Raw genomic sequence first — 25769 nt, forward strand, 5'->3', positions numbered from 1 at the left:
CGGCCCCGCACGGCCCCGCCGGGCAGCGCCGAGACACGCCCCGGCACCCCCAACCCGGCGGAGGTGAGCGCGGGGGATGCGGGAATGACGCGGCGCAGGGGAAGTGGGGGGTCCCTGTCCCCCCCCAGGTGTGAGCGCGCATGGGGGGACATCCCTTCGTGGGGCGTCGGGGGCTTTGCAGCCTTTTTGTGGGGGTCTCCCGTATATTTTCACTCTTTTGGGGGGGCATCGTTGCGTGGAGGGGATCCCCCACCGCTCTGCATCCTGGCACGGGGGGTGGGTGATTCTTTGCTGTTTTATATCTTGCCGGCGGGGAGGGGGGGGTCCTTGCGAGGGAAGGGGTTCTCCATCCCTTTACATTTTTTCGGGGGGATCCTCCATCCCTTTTCATCCTTTCGGGGGGGTTCTTCCGTCCCTTCGCATCCTTGCGGGGGGGCAGGGCCGCTCCGCATCCCCGTTTTGCTGCATCCCCCCCAGCTTCGCATCCGTGCACGGGGGCGGGGGGCTGTCCTCCATCCCTTCGCATCCATGCTTTGGGAAGGGGCTGTCCAAGCTGCCTGGCATCCTTGCCTGGGGGGGGTCCCTCCACTTCGCAGCTATTCATGGCCGGGGGGGGGGAAATCCTGCACGTTTTGCACCTTTGCCTGGAGGGGAGGGGGTCAGGCTGCTCTGCACGTTTTCATGGCGGGGGGGAGGGATCCCAGCAGTGCTTGGCACCGCGGTGCTCCGGGCCTCTCTGCACCTTTGCGCTGGGGAGGGGGTGTGTGTGCTGTCACTTCGCATTCCTACATGGAGAGGGAGGGGGACCTGGCTGCTCTGCACCCTCGCATGGGGGCGGGGTGGGGGCGGGGGGCTTCGCTTGACATCCTTGCCATCCTGGGGAGGGAGGATCCTTCATCTTTCCATCACTGTGGGGGATAAAGTGGGCCCAGGTTTGCCTGTGCACCCACAGCCAGAGCAGGGCAGGGCTCATCACCCCCTGGCTGGGGAATTGGGAGAGGTCCGGGGGGCTCTGCAGGCCGGTGTGAAGCTGGGGATGCACAAGGGATGGCGCTGAGCAGGGCACAACCTGGTGTCACCTGTCATGCATGGCCCCCCCTCGTCCCCATCCTGGTGCCCTCCCAGGGATTTGGATCCCTGCTACGTTCAGAGCCCCCTCCGTCACCCCCCCCCAGCCCGGGGAACCCCCATGGGCAGAGCTGCAGGTGGGCACAGAGCCCCTCCAAGCTGCCGAGCCTGGGCCTCCACGCTCGGTGATTCAGCTACTTGCAGGGAGCTTTAATTTTATCGCTTCCAACTCGAGTTCTCGCTGCCTCGTGGTGGTGTCAGCGCGATGGAATAGAATACCTCCGGACTGAGATGCTTTTGGAAGGAGTTTGTGACGCTTGGTGTGCCCGGCACACCGGGGCCAGCGGCCGGAGGAGGCGAGCGCAGCACCGGGATGCGCGGGCAGCTCGGGAATGGCAGGATTAATAATTCATCCGGCAAACTTCAGCGTGCCAAGGCACACCCCTCACTCTGCAGCTCGTTGCCTGGGTTCTAAAGAGATTGCTGGTATCATTTTGTTTTAAAAAATGGTGTTTTGGTGGTGTTTGAGTATCTCGGTAGGGTGGCAGGTTGCAGAGCTCGGTGAGGAGGGCAGGGTGATGGCAGCATCAGTCCAGCACAGCCTGCTCTGGCAGGCAGAGGGTTAATGTGCACCGGGCTGTGCTGTCGCAAACGCAGAGCAGGAGAAGGGATCTTACCCAGAACGCTGTGATGCAACTCAGACCCCAAATGTCCGCTCCTTTTCCCGGGAGCTGAAGCCCACGGAGAAAACTGGAGATGAAGCATATTTTGCTTTGAGCTGTCATCTGCCTTGGCCCAGTTCTGAACCAAAGATGCTCATCCTCCATTTTATGGCGGATGACAAATCAGCCGCCGATGCCAAGATCTTGACAAGTTACGAACAACAGCCCTCGAGCCAGAAGTGTTAAGAAATATAAAAAGAAAAGCTAGAACGCTTTTTTTTTCTTTTTTTTCTTTTTTTTTTTTTTTTTGCAGAGCTGCTCATCCAAAAAGACACCCTCTGAGCTGCACCCCGCGGGCAAGAGCCGCGGCATTTCGCACATCTCTGAGCAGCCAGGCTGCAGCCAGCTCCAGGCTGGCATCTGCCCCCTCTTCCCCACATCCACCCGGAGTTTTGTAGGGTCCAGCACTGATGGGAAAACCCACAGGGGCACTCTGGGGAGCAGCAGGCAAAGCCCAGCCCCGCAGGGAGCAGCTTGGAGCTGCTGGAGATGCCAGTCTCAAACCAAAGGCAGCAGCAGCCGCTTTCCAGAAAGCCCCTCGCTGCTGGCCGAGGGTTTCCCCGGTTTATCAAAGCGCCTTCTATACTGGGGAGAAAAAGGCCGGTTTGTTCAGCGGCGTCCTGCTCGCACAACCCGGCAGCGAGCGAGGGAGATCCTTCTGGTAATGAGCTGGGCACAAAAGGGAAAAAAAAAAAAAAGCTGTCATTGAAGATTTTCCTTTGGTGATAGAGTCATTAAAAACAACACATGATTTCTGGGCCAGCAGGGATCTTTTGCAGCCAAAACAGAGCTGAGATCTGCGCTGTGTTCCCACAGCCCCAGCCCCTGACTCCTCCTCTGGAGATCAAGGCAGTGCCGCTGCTCCCGGGCATTCCTCGCACAGGAACCAGGCGTGGAGCAGCCAAGGGATGATGGAGGAGGGTCATGCATCCTTTCACCCACAACTTTCCCCCTCCTTTTTCCCTTCAGCGTTAAGACATCGGGATGGATGTCTTTTTTTTTTTTTTTTTTTTTAATGGGTTTTGCATGATTATGGATACTCTGATCTGTATCCATAGCAGAGATAGGGCCAAATGGGAAGGAGATGGAGAAGTGGCCTTCAGCTCCATGACCGGTGCCAGGGGACACTGAGGACTCCCCATTTCTGAGAAATCAAACAACAGAACCCAAACTCCACGTTAGCTAAACCCCAAGGAAAGCTACTGCCCGAAAATCCTCTTTGCCAGAGATGGGATTGTTCAGCCTGGAGAATAGGAGGCTCTGGAGAGACCTTAGAGCCCTTTCCAGTACCTAAAGGGGGCTTATCCAAAGGAGAGAAGGACTTTTTACAGGGGGAAATAGTGATAGGTCTATGGGGAATGGTTTTGAACGAAAAGAGGAGAGATTTGGATTAAAGGTTAGGAAGAAATTCTTGGCTGTGAGGGTGGTGAGGCCCTGGCACAGGTTGCACAGAGAAGCTGTGGCTGCCCCCGGATCCCTGGAAGTGTCCAAGGCTGGGCTGGACAGGGCTTGGAGCATCCTAGGGTAGTGGCAGGGGATGGGATGAGATGATCTGTATGTTCCCAAACCAATCTGTGATTCTGTAATTCAATGGACAGGGCTTGGAGCAGCCTGGGATAGTGGGAAGTGTCCTTGCCCAAGGCAGGGGGTTGAACGAGATCATCTTAAACCCAAACCTTCCTGGGATTCTGTGATTTACATAATTTGCTCTCACCTACCCTAAAAGAAACATCATTTAGATAAAACCTGTGTGTTTTAAACCAGACTCACAGCAGGACGAGGTTTCTGTACTGACCCCAGTTGGTTTTCTGGCATCCTCCTAAGCAGGGCTGGTGCTGCAGAGCCCAGCCTTCGGAGCTGGTGGGGGTTTAGAGACGATTTAGTCAAGTGCTGTTCCTAGAGCTGAAACATTTTACAGCAGAAAGAGGGGGGTGAAAAAAAAAAACAAACCCCAAACCAAACCACCAACTGTGGCATTTACTAATAAAGCTCCAGAGGAATATTTTTAGCCATGATTTAAGGTTGTGTTGCACTTTGCTGTGCACTCGCTGGAGCCTCCCGGCGGAGCTGGCAGAGGAGGAGCCGCGGATGGGCAGGAGGAGATGCGGGGGCAGCGCTGCCCGGTGGGACACAGGTCACTGCTCCAGCCCGGCCAGGGGCCGTGGAGAGGAGCCCCGGGGCCAGCCGGACACAGCTCTAACCCCGCTCTGGCAGCAGGACCCGGCCCTTCCCCTGCTCCACCCAAATCTGCTCCTGGCCGGCAGCAAAATTCCCTCTGTGCCACCCGGGCTGAGACCTCTCCACTCATTTCACAGCGAGCCCTCAGCCCTGGCTTCCAGCTTCCCGGGCTGATATCCTGGGGATGAGGGACAAAAACACCATCCCACACCCCGGGGTTTTCAGTCCCCGAGGTATTTTTCCATCTGATGCTTTGCTGACCCTCCAGCGGGGCTGGGATGTTTTCCATGCCCTCAGACCAGGCTCCTTTGGGATGCAGAGGTGTCAAGGAAGGGGCACACAGTGGCATTGCTTCTGCCCTGCCCACCAGCCCCCAGTGCCACCCTGAGAATTTACTCTCACTGCCCTCTGCTTTATTCTGAGCGAGGGGAACACTCAAGATCCAGCCGGTTTTAATATATTTAATGAACCTTTGGACAACAGCTCTGGAGCAATGGTCACCTTCACAGGGAGCAGTGACATTTGTCATGCTGGTGGCGTTCTCAGGCGTTTGGGCTGTGCAACAAATGACAAAGTGGTCGCAGATGCATTTTGTAAATTAGAGCAACGAGTCCTTGTGGTGCAGCTCACGCTCCATTTTGTGGGAAGTAAATCAGCAAATCTGGCCCAGCTCTCCCAGGCAGGTTTTTCCCTGCACCACAAAGAGCTGCCTGCACGGCTTTTCCTGGCTGAATTTCTCCTGAGACAACAAAACTTCAGCCCCCGCGGGCTCTGCTCTCCCTATGGTCCACCCTGGTAGGAAAGCAGGAGTTGAGGGCCACCTGAGGCAGAGGTTGCCCCTCAGCCATGAGGTGGCTGCTGGTGGCTTCTCTGTCCTCTGCAGGTTTGTGCTGCTGCTCTTTGAACCATCCCACGCTGGTGGCAGAGCTCCACAAATCGACACCTCGAGAACCTGCTGCTTTCACACCTACACCTATTTCTGTCTGCTCAGAAGCATCACACACCCCCAGATCCTTCCCAGCTCTCTTCTGTACCAGATCCATCCTGCCAAAATCCACAGGATGCGCTCCTTCAGGCACCTACAAGCCCCACTGAGTGTCAGCTCTGCCTCTTGTCCTTTTCCTGATTTCAAATTCAGGGTTTTTTTGCTCTTCTCACAATTTCAGGGCTGCTTTGTGCCTCCCTCCTGCCCCCAGCCCTTCCTCACCTCTCCATTCTAAGGGTTCTACACCAAAACAGGATCCTGAGCAGGCACCACGATATCTGGCACTTCTTGTTGGTTTAATATTCACTTATAAACTTTTTTGTTCAAGGTTAACAGATTTTTCAACATACTTCTTGGTTTTTTTTCACTACTCTGGCTCCTGGCATCCAACCAAAGATTTGCTGTCTTGCAAAAGCCTCCAGTTCCTGGCAGTGTCTGCTCCTCAGGGCTCAGAAGGACCCTGGGAAGCCCAAATTGGGAAAGAGCTTCGATTGCAAGGGCTGAGCAAAACTGCCCCAAAGCTCAGCCTGGAACTGAGCTTAGTGCAGGGCTGACCCCAACTCCCAGTCTTGAGGTGTTTGCTTCACCACACACTTCCCCATATTCTACCCAAATCCAAGCTCAGGGTGTTTTCCTGGCTGGATGACACAGAGTGAAGGAGGTTTCCCTAATTCCTGTTGCTCCATGCACCACCCAATTCCATCAGAAATATTGGAAGTGCCTGGATTTGCAGCATGGACATCCTTCCCACCAGTGCTGCTCATCCCTGCCATGGCTCCAGTCCCACTCCAGCTTTTTCCTGCATGGAACCCCCATGGAAAAAAACCACCAAAACTGTTTTCTGCTCCACCACAGCCCAGTGAAAGGATGTGGGAGCCAGGACACTTCTCTCTTCTCTCTCATGCAACATCAAGGAAGGCGCCAGGGCTGCAGGTGCTGGGCACTGACCAACCCAAAAATCTGCCACAGGGATTAGCCAGCACCTGGGAAATCTGTGGTCACCAGCCTGTCCCTCCTTGCAGGGCCACCCAGAGCACACCTGGTCCTTCTTTGGATCTGCCCACAGGGTTGTAAATCACAGCCCAGTGGGAGAGAGTGGATTTGGGGCAGGAGGAGGATGAGGGCACAGTGAAAAGCTGTTGCAAAGAATGTAAGGAGCAATGGCTGGACAAAAAACTCCTTTTTTTGGACCTTCTTGCAAAACGAGAGCTGCTTTTCTGCCCTGATGAACCCCAGGGATGTAAATTGCCAGATCTGCTGGCTGCTGAGGTGAGGGATAACATCTGGAAGGAGCCAGCTGGAAGGGTCACCCATGGGCCAGCAAATCACACCCCCAGCCTGGTCTACAGGGACTGGGACAGCCCTTCTTGCCCAGAACTCACTGCTCTGGGAGAGCAGGGGCTGCTCCTCAGTGCTGCCAGCAGCTCTGGATTGGGGATTTTGTTCCTTGGGGGAAATCAGCGTCTTAGGGCACAAGAAACAGCTCATTTCTGTCTCATGTCCTCCCCTGCCTGGTCACCTTGGCTGGATGTGATTCCCTTCCAAGCTCCACCATTGGGTTTGGGAAGCAGGTGAAGCTGGTGGGTGTGTCTCCCCTCACCTGTGGCATTTAGAGCTATTGGCTCTTTCCAGTCACAGGGAAAAGCTGAGTGATGGGACAAGCCCCACAGTGCACCTGAAACCTGAACCAGCTCCTGGCTGGTCCCATTTCTCCTGCCTTCACCCTCCAAGAAATTCCTGCTGAGTTTCTGGCTCCCATTTCTCTCCTCCTGCATCCTGACATCACCTCCCACTGAGGGCTCCTGGCTTCCACTCAGGAGACAGTGAAATCCCATAGATTTTAGTTTTGTAAATCATCCTAGAGCCTGCACCCAGATGATCCCTGCCCTTGGGAGCCTTTTCCTGAAGGTCTGAGGAAAAGATTTTGCCACCTAAAATCATTCCCTTGAAGTCTTGGACATCAACTGAAATACCAGCAAGAGCAGGAGCAGTGCTGGGCACAGCTCAGCGTCCCCTTCTGAGGCTCTGGCCAGGCCATCAGTGCTCAGGATTTGGGGGCAGCCTCTTGGTGGGTGTGAGCAAGACGTGCCAGAGAGGACAGAAATGAAGTTGGTCTCTCTGGAGTCACGTACAGCCCATCCTCACCCAGAGAACTGTGGTCCCACGTGTCAGGGCAGGCCTAGAGATGACAGGTTTTAGGTGAGAAGTTGGGATTTCAGGGCAGGAGTCAGAGCTTTGGTGCTGTTGGTGCAGCAGGTTGAGAGAACACTTGTCAGGGGAGGGCTGCCAGGGGTTCTGATCCCCGTGCTCCATTTATTGGGGTGGGTCTGGAAAGCAGATTCTCCTGTGGGTTGGTCAAAATTGCCTTTACAGGCTGTCCTTGCATGAAAATGTGCCCAACTCCTCCTTGGCTCCTTCTACTGCGAGCTCCGAGTCTTGTTTGGCCTCTTTGGGGTGAGATTAAAGGGATTTTCCTCCTCCAGGGATGCTCTCCCATAGCACAGTCTGCCATCACACCCCTCACCCACTTCCTGCCTCTCTTCCAATCTGTCCCTGACGAGAAATTTCAAACCACAAATCCCTTTTTTTTTTCCTTCATTCTGTTCCAGGGTCCTTGTGGGGGCTGCGGGCTCAGGTGGCCCCAATTCCCCCCAGGTCCCCTGTGCAGGGACAAAAAGCCCTGGGTGCCCTGGCTGTGTCAGTGGCCATGTCCCATGGCTGTGGCCCAAAGGGATGCTGAGAATGGCTCTTTGTTCCCCTTTCCTAATTGCTGGGCCCAGGCAGCTCGTTAAGGGCTCTGCCCTGTGCCCTGCAGTCTCTGCAGCCCCGGGACGTGCCAGGGCTCAGCCTCTGAGGGCACATTTTGGGGTGACACATAAAAGCAGCTCGGGGTGAAGCTGCCAGGGTTGCTCAGCTCTTTGGGGTGCCCAGGAAAGGGGGTTGTACACGGCCAGAGCCTCCCCTGCAAATGCTGTCACAGAGGAATGAGCAGCTGGCACAAATCTTGATTTTTGGGAGGCGGGGACAGCACCACATCCGTGAGCAGTGAGTCTGGGAAGCGCTGGAGGACACAGAGTCTGCTCTGAGCCCGAACCTGCGGAGGGCTCAGGACCGGGGTCCCTCCCTTGGCACCCCGAGTGCCCTGGGCAGAGCCCAGCCCTTAGGAAAAGGCTTCGGGCTTTTCATGCAGGGAGCTTGAATTTGCATTTGAAAACAGCGGAGGAGCTGCTGCTGCTGCTGGGAGCGCTGGCCGGGTGCTATCAATGGGAAACTGTTCCGTCTAAAGCTGCCGGGGCCAAAAAATGTGAACTCTGCAGATTGCTGGCTCCGCTCACGGGCGGAATCGCTGGCTCCCATGTCGGCGCCCGGCGGCTCCGCTCCCGGCGATTACCGGGAGCTGCTTTTCCTTCTGCCAAAATTCTCGGAAAGATGGGGCGGGTGGGGACGTGAAAAGGGGGATTCTGCTCTCTGGGAATGCTGGTGGTGCTCTCTGCTCAGCCCAGCTATCAGTTCGCTTTTGCTTTGAGGGCTGAGCTGAGCCCGAATGCACTGGTGGCACCTAAAACCCTCTTGTGTGAGCCTGTGGGGTCACTGCCTGTCCGTGTCCCAGTCCCAGGGTCTGTGTCCCAGTCCCAATCCCAGGGTCCGTGTCCCAGTCCCAGAGTCTGTGTCCCAGTCCAAATCCCAAGGTCTATGTCCATGTCCCAGTCCCAGGGTCTGTGTCCATATCCCAGTGTCTGTGTCCCTGTCCCAGTGTCTGTGTCCCAGTCCCAGGATCTGTGTCCCAGCCCAAATCCCAGGGTCTGTGTCCCAGTCCCAGGGTCTGTGTCCATGTCCCAGTCCCAGGGTCTGTGTCCCAGTCCCAGGAGACACCACTGTGGAAAATAAATGGTTTTTTTGCCTCCTTTCCCAGGTTGTTTCCCACCATTCACCCTTTACATCAGCGGGGTACCGTGTCCCCAGCACCCCACACCCCGTGGTGCCCCTCCATCCTTCCCTGCAGCTCCCATGGGTGCCCTCAGGGGGGCCTTTGGGTGTGGGGATCTCCCTTCATCTCCTTAAACCCTGTAGAAAATGAACCATCCCCAGTTCAGCGGGGGGACAGTGGAGCAGGGGTCACCCAGAAATGCTGGAGAGGCACCCAAAGATGCTGTAGGGGCACACACAGGAGCTATGGGGACACCGAGGGATGCTGGAGGAACACTCAAAATGCTATAGGGACACACAGGAGTTATGTGGGCACCTAGAGATGCTCGGAGAGCACCTAAAAATGCTGGGGAGGCACCCAAAGATACTATGAGGGCACACACAGGAGCTCAGGGGGCACCCAGGGATGCTGGGGGGGTCACCTAGGGATGTTGTGGCACCCAGAGATGCTGTAGGGACACACAGGAGTTATGCGGGCACCCAGGGATGCTAGGAGAGCACCCAAAAATGCTGTGAGGGCACACAGGAGCTATGGGGGCACCCAGGGATGCTGTGGGGGAACACAGGAACTATGGGGGCACCCAGGGATGCTGTGGGGGCACCCAGGAGCTATGGGGGCACCCAGGGATGCTGTGGGGGAACACAGGAACTATGGGGGCACCCAGGGATGCTGTGGGGGCACCCAGGAGCTATGGGGGCACCCAGAAATGCTGTGGGAGCACACAGGAACTATGGGGGCACCCAGGGATGCTGGGGGGCCATGCAGGGAGCTGGGATGAGCTGGCCAGAGCAGCTTGTCTCAGTGTAGTGTGTGCACAAATAAAACCCTGGAGAGCCTGCAGTGAGCTGGAAATAATGGCATTACAAGCGCTTCCTCGCTTCTGTTTGGGCTGCATGAGGCTTTTCGGGGCCAGCTGAAGGGCTGCAGCACAGGGGAGTCTGCTCCTGGTTTGAGCACAGCTCTGGGAAGTGAGTGGGAAAGGACACGGTGGCACAAAGGTAGGGACAAAGTCCTCACCTCCACCCTGGAACCCCGAGGTTTGCACCCCCAGAGCATCCCCTGCTCGGAAAAGTCCTGCTGTGCCTGCCATGAGGGATGTGGGAGGAACAGGTAAATGGTAAAAGTTGAGTATTTTCATTTTTCCTTTCTTTGTCCTCTCCAGGAGAGGAGTGAGGGCTCGCCATGCCTCTGGTGAAGAGGAACATCGAGCCCCGGCACCTGTGCCGGGGGGCCCTTCCTGATGGGGTGACAAGTGAGCTGGAATGTGTCACCAACAGCACCCTGGCTGCCATCATCAAACAGCTGGGCAGCCTCAGTAAGTCATGGCACAGCAGCCCTGGTGTGGGCTGGCACTGGGATGGCACAGGGATGGCATTGGGATAGCAATGGGATAGGACTGAGATGGCAATGGGATAGGACTGGGATGGCACTGGGATAGCACTGGGACGGCACTGGGATAGCAATGGGATAGCAATGGGATGGCACTGGGATAGCAATGGGATGGCACTGGGATGGCACAGGGATAGCATTGGGATGGCACAGGGATGGCACTGGGATGGCACAGGGATGGCACTGGGATAGCAATGGGATGGCACTGGGATGGCACAGGGATGGCACTGGGATAGCACTGGGATGGCAATGGGATGGCACTGGGATAGCAATGGGATGGCACAGGGATGGCACTGGGATAGCACTGGGATGGCAATGGGATAGCAATGGGATAGCACTGGGATGGCAATGGGATGGCAATGGGATGGCAATGGGATGGCAATGGGATGGCATTGGATGCCACAGTCACTCCCAGCAGTTCCAAACACAGAGAAACAGGGATTGTGTGAGAGCCGTGTGGGCTGCAGCCACTCCTAATTCAGTGAGAATTATCCAGATTGTTGAAAACAGGAGGGTGCTCATGGCCAAACTCAAAATGAGGACTTGGTGACATTTTGGGACCCATTTTCCTCCCGCAGCTGGGGGACAGAAAGCCTTCAGGAGCCCCTTGCTTTTCCCCCTGGCCAGAAACAGGAAGGTCAGGTGAAGATTTAAAATACTCTAAGCGATTATTTTTAAACTTAGAGCTTTTTGAGGAAGGGAGGTCTCTATCAAAGGTCTAAATCCTCAGCTGTCTTCCTGCCCTGGGACTGATCTCAGCAGAAAAGGGGAAGATGAGAGCACTGCACACACCAGGGTGAAGGTTTAACGGGGGCAACCTATTTCATGTTAAATATCCACTTAAAACAGAGATGCTATTTAGGGCTCCCCCTCTTTTACACACCTGCAGAAGTAGATTCTGCTCTAAAATACTCCCAGAAAAATAAACCCAGGATTTAGGGAGCTGCTGGAAGTGCAGTGGCTCACAGGAGCAGCACCCAGGTCTGCTCAAGCTTCCTAGTCCAGGGGAAAAGGAAATTAAATGTTACCAAGCTGGTGAATGCTCTGAAGGGGTTTTAAAAGTTCCCTGATCTTGGGAACTGTTTGATAGGTGGGATTGGAGGAAACCCTGAGGATGTGAGGGGATGGGATAGGATGGGATGGGATGGGATGGGATGGGATGGGATGGGATGGGATGGGATGGGATGGGATGGGATGGGATGGGGTAGGATTGGTGTTGTAACCTACAGGTATCAGTAATGCTCTGCCAGACACCTCACTCAGCTCCGTGATAGGAATAACTCCAAGAAAAAGCTAAATAATCCTAAATAAATAACCCTAAATAAATAAGCTGTTTTAGGGATGCACTGAGAGAGGCAGGAAAAGAACTGATAAAGTGAAACAAATTGCAGATTCTCCCTGCTGTGGCACTGTCCCCACTGCCCTCTTCTTGGCTTTCTGGGCTGAATTTCCCCAGGTCATGTTGTGTGATGTTCATTTTTTTGGCTGACCTGTCCCGATGGATCCAAGGGCTCTTTGGGGCACTGTGAATGTTCTGTGCCCCCGTGGCTACTGCTCTCACTGGAAAGGGGTGCTGGTTTGGGCTCCCCTGCCTCCATGCAGCATTTTGGGAGAGGATGAGGCTGAGCTCCCAGAAATCCAGGCTGGGGAGAGCACCCTAGGGAGCCAGAGGGGAGGTGCTGGGGATGGGCTGAGCTGGGTGAGTCACCTGCTGTAGTGACAGGCGCGTTGTCCCCTGCCAGGCAGGCACGCAGAGGACATTTTTGGAGAGCTGTTCAACGAAGCCAACAGCTTCTACATGAGGATGAACTCACTGCAGGAGAGGGTGGACCTGCTGGTCATCAAGGTGACACAGCTGGACTCCACCGTGGAGGAAGGTGAGGGGCTGGGGCTGGTTTGGGGTGATGTCCAGATGTGCTCTTGGGACTGGGGCTGGTTTGGGGTGATGTCCAGATGTGCTCTCAAGACCGGGGCTGGTTTGGGGTGATGTCCAGATGTGCCCTTGGACTGGGGCTGGTTTGGGGTGGTGTCCAGATGTGCTCTTGGCACCCCTGCCATGCCTTACTCGACGGGCTGAGGCCACCCCTGCATCCCTTGTCTTTCCTGTTCCCCCCCAGTTTCTCTGCAAGACATCAACATGAGGAAAGCCTTCAAGAGCTCCACGGTGCAGAACCAGCAGGTCGTGTCCCGCAACTCCATCCCCAACCCGGTGATGGAGATGTACCAGCGCTGTGACAAACCCCCACCACTCAACATCCTCACACCCTACAGGTACAGGAGCCTCCTGCAGGGGGTCCTTTCCATGACAAGGATCAGGCATTTGTCCCCATTTGCCACCGCCATTGCATGGGGTGCTCGGGAGGTGTGTCCACACCCTGCAGGTGGTGACTGCTGTGTTGGATGTGTCTGTGCTGGGGCAGCACGGTCGTGGTTGTACCAAAGCCCTTGGGAAGGGGAGCAGAGGGTCTTCTCCTGTGGCTGGTAACCCTCTCTCCTCCCTTCCCAACCCCCAGGGATGATAAGAAGGATGGCCTCAAATTCTACACCGACCCCTCCTACTTCTTCAACTTATGGAAGGAGAAAATGCTGCAGGCGACAGAAGACAAGAGGAAGGAGAAGCGCAGGCAGAAGGTGGGTGGGGACAGCTGGGGAACAGTCACCTCCCGGTACATCCTTTGTGGTCCCCTCCCCTGCACTGGGTGCATGTCCCAGGGCTGGGTGATGGTCCCCAGGGATGACTCCTGGTCAGGAGGAGCCGGGCTGGAGGTGGAGCCGTGACTTTGCTTTCCCACAGGAGCAGAGGCTGGTGGAGGACTCCACCCGGGAGGTGAAGAAAGTGAGGAAAGCCCGGAACCGGCGCCTGGAGTGGAACATGATGGCGTATGATAAAGAATTCCGGCCGGATAACAGGTTCTCACCATCCCCCTATCACATGGCGTCATCGGAAGGATCACTGTCCCCAGATAATAGGCAGGTTCTACCTCCTACACCTTCAGCTCACGGCTCTCCTTTGCTTTGCTCTTCCGTCGTCGTGGGGGTTGTGTTGCCCACAGCAGGGCTGGGTAGCTTCGTGGTGGCCAGGCAGCTTCATGGATGGCTGGTGTCCCCAGGGTGTCACCTGCACCTCAGGAGGAGCCTTGGCATTGGGATAAAACCAATAGGATAAAAGGACTGGGATAAAACTGGAGCACTTTCTGCTTTGCAGCTAAGGGAAGAGAATGGTTCAGCTCCGTTGTGTCCTCCTCCCCTCTGCTCTCACTCTGCTGTCTTGTACATCGATATTTTCACGGCCTTTCCTTGTTTTGTTGCCTCAACCCCAAAACACTCCTAAACCCACACCTCCCCCAAATACTCAGGTTACAACATTTGGGTTTTCCTGCTCTGCAGATCCTACGCCTCGGACGCTGCCGACCACTCGTACCCGGCCAGCCCCAACCACCCCGCTCAGCTGCTGGCCCCTGCAGCCCACCTGGCCCCAGCAGAGCACAAGGAGGGGGTGCTGGCAGCCACCAACCCCCCGGAGCACGTGTTCAGGCCAGCCACGGGCAGCAGGCAGAACAGCCTGACCCGGCTGCAGCAGCCCCACGCCCCGCCGCCCCCCGAGGCCGTCCTCAACGGGCCCAGACCCCACCTCGTCAAGGATTACGGGTAAAGCTTCAGCCTGCTCGCTGCTGGAGGGGTGTCCAAGGGAAGGGAGGCTTGGTGGGGGTCTGACCCCCCTATTTCTGGAGCAGGGAGAGCCCTCCTCTGCAGCTTTCACAGTCCAAAACTGCTGGTGAGACTCAAGGTGAAATCAGTCAGGAAAGCTTTTGGGGTAACATCATCCCAGATAAGAGAGCAGGGTGGATGGAGGGTTTTCCCCTGGGATGTTGCCTGCTTTCCACCACGTAGCCCATCCCACCAGCAGACCTGCACCACCATTCTGACCCTGGGACAGAGCTTTTATTGGGGTTCAGAGCCAAGCCAGAGCAGAGCCAGTTGGGTGCTGGGATGGGTGATGGGTGCTGGGATGGGTAATGGGTGTTGGGATGGGTAGTGGGTGCTGGGATGGGTAATGGGTGCTGGGATGGGTAATGGGTGTTGGGATGGGTAGTGGGTGCTAGGATGGGTAATGGGTGCTGGGATGGGTAATGGGTGCTGGGATGGGTAATGGGTGCTAGGATGGGCAGTGGGTGCTGGGGTGGGCAGTGGGTGCTGGTAATGGGTGCCATCCTTCAGTCAGCAGTGCTTTGGAGGGCCAGCTGTGCCCTAGAGGGCATCAGGCAAGGGCAGGAGATTGTCCTCCTCTGGTCTGCACTGGGGCAGCCTCACCTTGACTATTGGGGGCAATTTTGGGAACCACAATATAAAAAAGACATTGAGATATTAGACAGTGTCCAAAGGAGGCCATGAAGATGGGAGGGGGTTGAGGAGAAGCTGTGTGGGGAGTGGTTAAGGGCATTTTGTCCACAAATCTTTGAGGAGAAGCAGAGGGAAGCCAGATGCTGATCTCTTCTTTGTGATGACCAGTGACAAGACCCGAGAGAATGGCCTGAAGCTGTGTCAGAGGAGGTTTAGGTTGGATATCAGGAAAAGATTCTTCCCTCAGAGGGTCGTGGGGCACTGCCCAGGCTCCCCAGGGAATGGTCACAGCACCAAACCTGCCAGAGCTCCAGGAGCGTTTGGACAAAGCTCTCGGGGATGCACAGGGTGGGATTGTTGGGGATGCCCTGTGCACCGACGGGATGATCCCTGCGGGTCCCTTCTAACTCAGCCCATCCCTTTACCCCGTGATTCTCGTGTCACCGAGCCCTCTGCCCCCCGTTGCAGCCCTCAGCCGGTGCCCATGGCCGAGTACTTCGTCCCGCCGGCCCCGCCGCCTCCTCCGCCCGTCATCCCATCGGCACAGACCGCCTTCGACAGCCCCATCTCGGCTCCCCCCGCGCTGGCCCCCGGCTCGGCAGCACCCCCATCCTACGCTCCATCACCGCCCCCAGCGCCCCCCGGGCCCTACTCCGCCTCCCCACCGCAGACCGGCCCCATGGGACCCCCGGTGGCCCCGCCGCCCCCTCCGCCCGGGCCCCCGGCCGTGTCCGCCTCCCCAGCGCACTCCGCATCGCCGCCCGCGCCCGCCCTGGAGCCGCGCAAGCCGCAGATCCCGCTGATGCCCATGAGCGATGCCCGGAGCGACCTGCTGGCAGCCATCCGCAGGGGTGAGAGAGGGAGAGAGTGAGGGAGTGAGTGAGTGAGTGAGTGAGTGAGTGAGTGAGTGAGTGAGTGAATGAGTGAGCGAGTGAGTGAGTGAGTGAGTGAGTGAGTGAGTGAGTGAGTGAATGAGTGAGTGAGTGAGTGAGTGAGTGACCCACCCATTCACAGCTTGGCACTGGCCACACCCAGGGCAACACGAGCGCTTGGTGGCCAGGGCTGTGGCCAGGGTGAGGATGGTGGCACCCTGTGGGAGGAGTAAATCTGGTGTACAGGTAGGGGACCCGTGGTGGCCCCACAGTTTGCTGTTCTCAGGTATGTGGTTTCCTCCCAGGCTGCAGTGGGTGATGAGCTCCAAGGTCTCTCACGTTTCCCTTTCCTGCAAATTGCCAGGTCAAATGGTAAATTTAACCTTCCAGAAGGTTCAGTATCTTCAGGCTCAGTGGAAGCAGAGGAGGAACTTTATTCTATGATGCAGCTTTGTAATCATATATATTCATAAAATCCTAGAATGGTTTGGGTTGGAAGGGACCTTAAAGCTCACCCTATCCCACCCCCTGCTTTGGGCAAGGACACTTCCCACTATCCCAGGCTGCTCCAGGCCCTGTCCATTGAATCACAGAATTACAGACTGGTTTGGGAACTTAGAGATCATCTCATCCCATCCCCTGCCACTGTCCCAGGCTGCTCCAAGTCCTGTCCAACCTGGCCTTGGACACTTCCAGGGATCCAGAGGCAGCCACAGCTGTTCTGGGAACCTGTGCCATGGAAGAGTCCCCACCCTGACAGGGAAGAATTTCTTCCTGCCATCCAATCTGAGCCTACTCTCTCTCAGTTTACAGCCATTCTCTCCTTTCCTACCAATCCTATCCCATTAATCCCATATAATTCTGTAACCACTGGGGCAGCAGCCCTCTTATCTCAGCCAATAGTTTATAACTGAGGGGATGCTGCACATTGAGTGCACTCCCCCTAAAGCCTCCCCCCTTTTCCCGTAGGAATCCAACTCCGGAAAGTCCAGGAGCAGTGGGAACAAGAGGCCAAAAAAGAGCCCGTGGGCAATGACGTGGCGACCATCCTGTCACGCCGGATCGCGGTGGAGTACAGCGAGTCCGACGACGACTCGGAGCTGGACGAGAACGAGTGGTCGGACTGAGGGGCCCCGGGCTGGGCTGGCTCGGAGCCCCCCGCTCCCTCCCAGGTGTGTATAGGCACCTTCCCCAACGCGGCTGCGGCGGCCCCGCCCGGCCAGGAGCTTTGCTTTTACACTATGTCCAAAACCCTGCGGGCAGCAGCAGCACTGGTAGGATACACCTCGGAGGCAGTGAGACCAGAAATTAGCAGCACCTTCACGGTTAATGACTTCCAAAATTCTCTGAAGGCAGGTTAATAGGATTACTCCAGATTTACACCTGGAGCAGGACCGGAGACTGGCCCTGAGCGTGCTTTGAGAGAGAAGGGAGCCCCAGAGGCAGCAGTGCTTTTTCAGCTAAATGTTAATTGTGATAACGAGAAGCTCCTGGAGAAGAAGCCTTGTTTGCACAGCTGGTGCCACCACGGGAGGGCAGGGGTGGCCCTGTGGGCTTGGGGACATTGCTGCTGGTGGTTTTTGGGGTCAGGCAGCTCCAAAGGCTGCGTGTGGGCAGGAGCCTCCTTCCCTACGGAGCAAGGCACCACGTTTAGGAGCAGTGACACCACTGTGTTGTTGCTCCCTGGAAAATCATGGAATGCTTCAGGTTGGAAAGCACTTTTAAAGCCCATCTAGTCCAACTAGAACTGAGGCACCTTCCACCAGGCCGGGTTGCATGAGCAGCCCCGGGTGCTGGTGACCTTAGCCTGTGTCTATTTTCTAGGGGAAGGCAAGGCTGGTGTGGCTGGCAGGGAGACACAGCCTTGTCTAGGCTTCTCCTGCCTTTTCCAGAAAGGAGTAGAGGTGTCCAGAGAGCTTCCCCAAGCCCCAGCTCTCCTTGGCCTTAGTGTGACACCATTTCAGTGTTATTTGAGAAAAAGTGAATCAGACAATCTGCTGCTTTCAGGTAAACTCTCAACTTGCACTTTGCAGCCCCAAAAACTGTGCCTGTACAATTGAGATCAACTCAGACCCAGGCACTGATTCCCCCTACCTGATCCTGCTCTGTCCCCTGTCCCACATTTGGACACTGATGGAGGAGCTGGGTAACCAGCTCTGAAAATACCTGTTCTCCCATCAAATCAGTTGGGAAAACAGGGTTTTACCTGATCAATCAAAACAGAGTGTGGTCCACGGAAAACCTTTCACAGTGCTACAAAGGGAGAAGGCAAAGAGGAAGGCAGAGCAAAGGGGTGGGAAATACTGGAAACACCACAGGCAGGTGTGAAAACCTGCAGAAAGTTGGGAGAAGTTCCCCACCCGTGGAAAATGGGCCAGGACCAGCTGTGGTTTGGCCAGTGTGATGTCCCCAGACCCTCTCCTGGGTTCCCCTATACCACGAGTCCCTGAGTGGGGAAAGCCTGAGCTCTGTGTCCAATTCCTGCCTCTCCCAGTAGCCCTGTAGGTGATGGCTACTTCAGCAGTATTTTGACTATATAGAAACAGCCAGACCTGTAAAAGAGGTGGGAGGATGTGGCTGAGACCCAAATGCTGACCCTTACATTCACAAAAATCCTAGAATGATTTGGGATAAAAGAGACCTTAAAGACCATCTCATTCCAACCCCCTGCCGAGGGCAGGGACACCTTCCACTAGATCAGGTTTCTGATTTCCTGGGAAATGCTGGTGTTGAACAATGTCCCTGCTCATTTTCCCCCGGTGACAAACCCCTCACGGCCAGATGTGGTGAGTCCTCTGCCCAGCTGCTGGGAAATGCCCCCAGGAGCTCTCCCTTCTCTTGAGTGGCACAAAAAGGTCTCTTGTCCCTTGGATGTGACACCTTCCACACCTCCACACCCGGGCTGGGAGCTGTGGTGCCTGGTGGGCTTGAGCAAGGGTGCAGAATGGAATTGGGATGTGGGAAAGGGCAAGGCAAGAAGCAGCAGAGCAATGCTCATGGATACATGGAATAACTCATCTGCAAAACCCAAGGAGCAGGAGTGACCAGAGGAGGCGGAGAGACACGGAGCCCTGCAGGAAATTCTGGTGTTCCCTGAGAGCTCTTGGTTCTGATGTTGACCCTCTGAGATGCTTTGAAATGGCTACAAGGGATTTTTCTAGAGAGCCCTGCAATGCCCAGGACCTGCTTTCCTTGGGAAGGCAGCTGGGGTTTGGCCTGGAGCAGGTTCAGAAGGAAGCAGTGTGAAAAATTCAGGGCAACATTTAAGGTGGCGTTTCTGGTGGAGCGTTATTAACGTAGACACAATCACAAAACTGTCTGTAAGCAAAGAGGAAATTTGGTTTATTTGGGTAATTTAGGAGGAGTAATAACCCTTTGTGAGAGAGAGGAGATAGCAGGGGCTGGTGGAGCTGCTCTTATCTGTTACAGAGGTCCAGGGGCTACAGAGTCACTGTGGGGACCCAGCAGGGCTGAGGAGTCCCAGTGGCCCCAGGAAAGGGCTCAGGGCACACAGGGCTGGCTCATCCCTTGGCTCTGGGTCTGTCCCAGTTCTGCAGAGCTGAGCCAGCCCTGGTGGGAACTGGAGAGCAGCCCAGTGCCCCTAAAAAGATCAGGTCCCTTCTTTTCATGCACCAGTTGCTTTGTGCATGTCACATGGGACCGTGGTAATTGGGACAGGGCTCCGTGGGTGTGTGGCAGGTCAGGGCTGTCCCTGTCACCTCACAGCACCTGTGCTGGGACTGGCAGCTGGCAGGAAAAGTGCTTGGCAATCACAGGAAGGTTGGAAGGGACCCTAAAGGTCATTTAGGTCACTCAAGGCTTGCCTGCCCTGTGCATGGGCCACATCTGCAGAGCAGATGCACAGCTGGCAGCCCCGGGGGGGGCAGGAAAGGCTCATCCCCATTTCCTCACACCTTTAGGTTCTTACACCACGTCCTTGTTGGGCATCCCAGCAATCCCAGCACACCCTCACCCATCCTGTTCTGCAGAAGGAAATCCCCTGGTAACACAAACCCAGCTCACATTCTCAGCTGCAAAGCCAGCCAGCAGCACCATGACCTCCCAGCAGGCTGGAAATGTCACAATCCCCCTCTTGCAGGGACCAGAAGTGCCCTGGAAACATTTAAGCTGTCCTGGTAGCAGGGGTGGGATCCCCCATGCTCATCCCAGAGAGGTGGAGCTGGTGAAGCAACCTCGGGGTGGGTTTGGACACCATTTCAGGTCTGAGCAGGGCACAGGCAGCTCTTCCCCACCCTCCCAGCAGCAGCACCAGGAATCCTTCAGCTGGGAAAAGACCTCCAGGATCCCCAGGCTGGAACATTAATGCCACATGAGAGCCCCAATCCCATGAGAGCCACCCCACCTTCAGTGTCCCTTCACTTGAGGGACTCAGCCGTGCTTGACCACCTGTATTTGAGGCAGATTCACCTGGTTTTTGCTCAGGTGACCTTTGAAATCCAACAGAAGTGACATCAAATTCCTTGGCTGCTCAGGGCTGGTGCAGCTGGGATTGTGCCACACTAATTAACACTGTCTGTCTGCCCCACATGCTGCACACTCAGTATTTTGTACATATGTGCCTATTTCTGTACATTCTCCCCAAAGTAGGCCATGCTGCGTTACACAACCTGAAATGCTCAAATCCTCATGTGGGCTGATATAAAAGTGAATATTTAAATATTTTATCTAGCTTGGCAGACGTTAAAAAATACGATCCAGGTCACAGATGATTGAATTTCTCCTCTCTCAAGAGTACCAGAATTGGGCTGAAGAGATTCTCCTGTACATTAAGGTATCGTGTTCTCTGCTAAAATACAGCAGTGGCATTTCATTGCCAAAGGATAATCACAGAGTGCCAAACATTTAATGAGCCCAACTGATCTCCTGAGAGTTCCTTTTCCCATTTTATCTGCTTCCCCCTGCTTGCCAATTTATGGGCATAGATTAAAAAATAATAAATATGGCTGTCAACGAGGGGGGGAATATCCTGGGAACATACAAATGGATTGGGCTGGAGTCAGTGGAACAGGGAGAGCCATTTTGGTTCTGTTTGGAGATATTAATGGAGGACCTCGAGGTCCATCAGGAACCTCCTGGACATCCCAGGTTCATCTGAAAAGGGATTTTTCTGATGGTACAGCAGGGTTGAAGGCTGATCCTGCTCAGGTTTCTGGAGGTTGGAGAAGTCCTGCAGTGTTGACTCCTGGCATTGCCCTCCGTGTCTCCCTGGTTCAGAGTGACCACTGGAGCTGGCTGCTGGCTCTTAAAGGATCAGTGTCCTGAAGGAAGAATGGGTTGGGCAGTTTCTAATTTATTTCCCACCTGGGGAAAGAGAGGAGCAATCATCCCATCCCACCAGAGCTCCTGCTTTTGCAGCTGCTTCATCTTGGGAAGGTTTTACTCCAGAGACAAACTTAAGGCTGAACTTGGCTTCTTCAGAGAGCTCTTCCCACACAAGAGCCCTCAAATTTCCTCCCAGCAACTTTTCCATCTCTGTCTCCCTTTCCAGACTCCCAACAGCCTGAACAGAAGCTTTGCAGACTCCCCTGAGCCTGAATTAACACCTCAGCTTTAGTGACACATGGAAGTTTGGCTTGGAGGGAGGCAGGTTGTAGCACTGGAGGTGGCATTTTGGAGGGTGCATTCCAGAGGTCCACAGCTGGCAGGAACTCCCTGCCACTTCCCTGTGACCATGGATGGCCATGGGAAGCACTCCCCATGATGGGATGCTGGCAAGGGGAGCACAGGCTGTTCCTTTCACAGAGATTCCTTTTTTTTTTTTTTTTCCTGTAGTAGTAGTTATTTAGGAGTAAGGTTTTCTCAGCTGGAATGTCACTTTACAGATTAAAAAATAAAATAAAATAAAAGTAAGGGCAAGGAGTCTGTCCTGAGGAGTTTACAGTCTACAGCAAAGACCATGTAACCTGCACTGCACTTTAGAAGCCTCAAATGCTCACTCACCCATAAATTCCCCCTTGACTGGGCAGCAGCACCTCGAGGACTGCTGTCCCTTCCCTAGGTGACCCCTGACCAGCACCACAGCCACGTCCCCCCGCTGGTGACAGCACCAGGGCCCTCCTGCCCCTCCACTCCCCCACGCAGAAGTGCCTGAGCCAAGTCCAGGAGAGCCAAGCCCCGCTGGGTTTGTCCCTGAGCAGGTCCCTGCACCCTGGGGTGAGCCTTTCCCAGCCCCTGCACAGCTCTGGGATGAGCAGGATGGGGTGGGGATGGTGCCTGGGAGTGTCACTGCAGCCACCTGGTGACCCCCAGGGCTGGCCTCAATTCATGTGACAGCCTCTGGAAAACATCCTCTTCCAGACACCTCTAACCCAAACCTGGACTTTGAAGAAGTAGTTCAATATTATTGAGAATCAAAGGGGTTTTGTTGTTTTTTTGTTTTGTTTTGTTTTGTTTTTTGGGGGTTTTTTTGTTTGTTTTTTGTTTTTTTGTTTTGTGTAAATCTGATTTTTTGTTGGACAAACCCCAAGTTTTCTAGGCTCACCCTCTCAAGCCCCACCTTCTCTGGGTGAAAAACGTGCCTGCATTTTGCTGGTGGAGGGAATTAAAAAAAACCAAACAAAACAACCAAACCCTCCAGTAAAGAGCTTCAGGGAGGAGGTGTTTGCCCCAAAGCCTTCAGAGCTGTGCCCACAGGCAGGGTGGGACAATGGGATGTCCCCAAAGGGGGACACCACCCCGGTGGTGTCACCAGCCTGAGGCAGAGCCTGCAGCAAGGGTTGGGCTCTTGCTGAGGGAAACCCCCAAGCAAGAACTGCATGGAAAGTGTCCCCTGAAGGCAGAGCTGATGTGACATTACCCAAATTGGTGTCTGAATTACAGAGTGACAGCACCCTGAGGCCACCACAGCACCGGTGATGCTTCACCTTCCCACGGGCATCTCCCAGCAGGGATCTTCCCACAGGTGCCTCTAACCTCTCACTCTTCCCAGGTACACGATTAAAGCTCCCCCTGGTTTTTGTGAGCCCAAGAGGGTGTGAAAGGAGCCTTTCCCTGCACGCTTTTCCCACGGTGGCAATGCCAGGGGGCTGGGCTGGCCCCAGGGGGATTTTCAGCTCAGTGGTAATTCCAGCACTCGGTTCTGTCTAAGGTTAAGAGTGCAGAGAGGAGAAAATAAGGCAGAAAAAAAACCAGCCCAGCATTTTAGATTGGTTATGATCACATCAGCCTGCACAGGGGAAACCTCAGCCAGGTCAAATCCTGCAAAACCTCAGCCAGGTCAAACCCTGTGCAAAGCCACAAAGGGCAGTGGGGGGAATAAATCTGTTCTCCAGGTCAGTGATGAAATAAATCTGTTCTCCAGGTCAGTGTGGGATTGAGCTGTGGCAAGAAAGAGCAAAGTCAGGTCTCAGGGAAAGTTTTCTGGAGGTGAGGATGGGGAAGCTCAGGTCACAGAGGCTCTGCCGTGGGAGAGCTCCACAGGGCATTTCTGGCACGTTTGTGATTCTCCCTCATCCCCTCCATGGCTAATCCTGGGGGGGTTACACCCCAAAGCATCCCCCAGCAGCCAGGGCAGCTGCTTCAGCTCCCCCTTGGTTTTGGTGTTGATCCTCAAATAGAATAAAGATAAAACATGCTGCAGAATAAACACCTGGGAGGGGAGGATGTGAACTCGCAGCTGTTTCTGCTGTATTTCAATAGTTAAAAGAAAACAGTTCCTCAGGGCCATTCGTGATCCACAGGCTGTAGTGAGTAAGCCACTGAGGTGGACAATTTAAAATTTACCCTTTGGAGTAAATTTGGGGTAGCTCAGTTGAGAAATCTAAAAGATTAAATTGAAAAAAAAAAAACTAAAAATAAGCAAACAAATAAACCCCTCCCACCCAAAATGTAAAAAGCAAACAAACAACTCACACGTGATTTCCAGAAGGATAAACTGTTCCTTTTCCTTCCCTCAAGGGAAGGTCAGACACAGCAACAGAACGAAGCAGGTGCCACCAGAACCACTTCCAAAAATTCAGGAAAGTGATGTTTAAGGGAAATCAATAATCACATCACCCCCAATGCAGCCAGGAGAGGAGCTCCTGCTACCACAGGAGGTGCTTTTGTGCCTGGAGGCCCCTCCCCAGCTCAAGCGTTTCAAACCCTCTCTGATTTTCACCTCTTAGTGGTGCTGCTGCAATCCTGGTGCCTCCGTTGGGATTACTGACTCCATGGAAAAACCACAAAAGTCTCGTGTTAAAAACGAAGAGGACTTGGAGGCAGGGACATTTCTGTGATGCCCATGGAGTGCTGGTGATTTCCTGCTGGCAGCATTGGCAGAGCTCTCCAAAAATCAGAGTTATGATTATTAACACCCCCTGCACTGCTCCCCCTCCAAATTTAATTTTACACTGAGGTTTTTCAGCTCTATCTGTAGTTCTGGCCAGTTTTCCACAAATGGGGCTGCTCTTCCTGGTGTTTTTCTGTCTCGGCTCAGAGCAGATCAGGTAAAGGAAGCAAATCATAGAATCCCAGAATGGTTTGGATTTCCAGCCTGGGGACACCTTCCATGAGACCAGCTTGCCCCAAATCCCACCCAACCTGCTCAAATCCAAAACCCCCTTTTCTCCCAAATGCATTCTCAGGACCTTTTGGGGCTGATGGCTCCTCACCTCCATAGACTTCCTGAATTTTGGGGCTGCCTGACTTGCTGGGGGGATCTGAAGCAGGGTGTGAGTCTGGGGTGATGCTGAGCTGTGCTGGCACCTTCCTCCCCTCTGCTTTCAGCTGTGCCCTGCCACACGGAGGGCTTGGATCCAGAATTCCTGCTGGGATCACCACGGGGCCAGGGCAGCTCCTTATGACACAAGTGCCTTTCCTGGAGGTCCCTGTGGCACTGCCAGGGAGCTCCTGGGGTGGGTGGTGCTGCTGTGCTGGGAATGGACAGAGCTCACCTGGGCTGGAAACCTGGAGCTGCCCAGACCCCGTGGGACCCTCTGGGATCCCTCCTTCCACACGAGAGGATTGGGGAGCAGTTTTCACTCCAGTCTTGGCTAAGTCAAGGGAATCTGCTCCAGCAGCCTGGAGGAGCAGGAGCAGTCCCCAGAGGACATGGGGGATGTGGGGAGGGGACAAACCCTGTCACCACCTCGATGTGGGTTGCTGCTGTCATGGGGTAAGCATTCAGGAGAGCCTTCCTCCTCCTCCTCTCCCACTATCCCAGCCCAGCTGCTGCAGCAGGACTGGAGCCATCTCATTCCAGTTTTCCATCCTCTTTGGAGCCAGCAGGAGCACCAACACCTCTGGCTGAGGCCAGGTGCTGTAGGAGAGTTATTTTGGGAGCAATTGAAGGCAGGTGAGGATCATTTCCTGTGCCCTGCAGATCAAGGCACCTCAGACCCCCCAAACCTCTCTGCACTACCCAAATTCTGAGCTCAGGAGACCTCTTGGAGCATTGGGGCACCAGCCCTCCCAAAGCAGAGCATCGGTGAGCAGCCAGCTCCAGATGGGTGTTTAAAAAGCAGTTTTCTCCCCTTTTGGCACCAGCTGATCACACACAGAGCCCAGGGCCAGGGCTTGGGCTGCTCTTTGTGGAAGTTGGCTCCAGCTCTGCAGGGGTGGCACAGAGGGGACAAAGACACCTCAGCGTCAGCCCCAATGTTCCTGCAAAAGGCTCGGGTTTTAATCGCAGCAGAAGAATTCCTCTGTCTCCTTAGATTTGCTACCTGCTAGAAGGAGCTGATGGGAGACAGGCACCTTCCCAAGGGAAGATCACCCACTCCAGGCCATGACAGATTCCCATTTTATTACAAAGCTGAGTTCAGGAAGGAGGAGTTCACTGTCTGGTGGGGTCTTTAACCATGTGCACTTAGTCAGTAGGTGAGTAGATGTTGCTGCCCGTATCTATCTCCCCTACCCAGTTGCTACGTGTGAACAAGTGTATTTCTCCCCAGTGTTGTGGGTTCTGCCTGTGGTGACACGAGGATGGGAATTTAGGGACGACGGCGGTGGCAGCTCGAGCTTCCCTCTGTACAGGGTAGAGAGGAAAACCTGGATCCATCCGAGGCACCCCTTGTAACTACATTTGTTCAAGAAATGTCATCTTAACCCCAAACTGTTGACACTTTATGCATGTGCTAATTAAATTTAAAAGAAAAGGAAAAAAAAAAAAAAGGAAAAAAAATTAATAAAGATTTTAAGAGGTTACAGTAGATTCGGGTTTGGCTTTTTGTCAACTTGTCCTTTGCTGTGGGTTAATCAGCCCTGTGATGTTCCCTCCTCTGTTAGAGGCAGGGCATGGAAGGAGCAGCAGAAAGCTGTGATGTCTCTGAAACGTTCACTTGGAG

The 25769-nt window shown here is 54.7% G+C and overlaps 1 protein-coding gene across 5 annotated transcripts; it reads left to right on the forward strand.

Moving 5' to 3' along the window:
* LOC106853762 (actin-binding protein WASF3-like) lies at positions 1-25634 on the forward strand. 5 transcript variants are annotated; one of them, XM_088172965.1, is made up of 9 exons: positions 1-63; positions 10044-10196; positions 12013-12147; positions 12388-12541; positions 12784-12901; positions 13065-13240; positions 13658-13918; positions 15080-15462; positions 16453-25634. In XM_088172965.1, the coding sequence occupies exons 2-9, from the start codon at positions 10064-10066 to the stop codon at positions 16608-16610; spliced, it is 1518 nt and encodes a 505-aa protein (XP_088029091.1). In that variant the 5' UTR covers positions 1-63; positions 10044-10063; the 3' UTR covers positions 16611-25634. The 5 variants fall into 5 exon arrangements, with proteins under 5 accessions (XP_088029091.1, XP_088029093.1, XP_088029094.1 ...); XM_088172967.1 differs by having other exon boundaries at positions 12017-12147; XM_088172968.1 differs by having other exon boundaries at positions 5-63; positions 10038-10196; positions 12017-12147.
* Positions 25635-25769: the final 135 nt, after the last annotated feature.

This window comes from Sturnus vulgaris, chromosome 14 (assembly GCF_052056855.1).
Source record: "Sturnus vulgaris isolate bStuVul1 chromosome 14, bStuVul1.hap1, whole genome shotgun sequence".
Lineage (NCBI taxonomy): Eukaryota > Metazoa > Chordata > Aves > Passeriformes > Sturnidae > Sturnus > Sturnus vulgaris.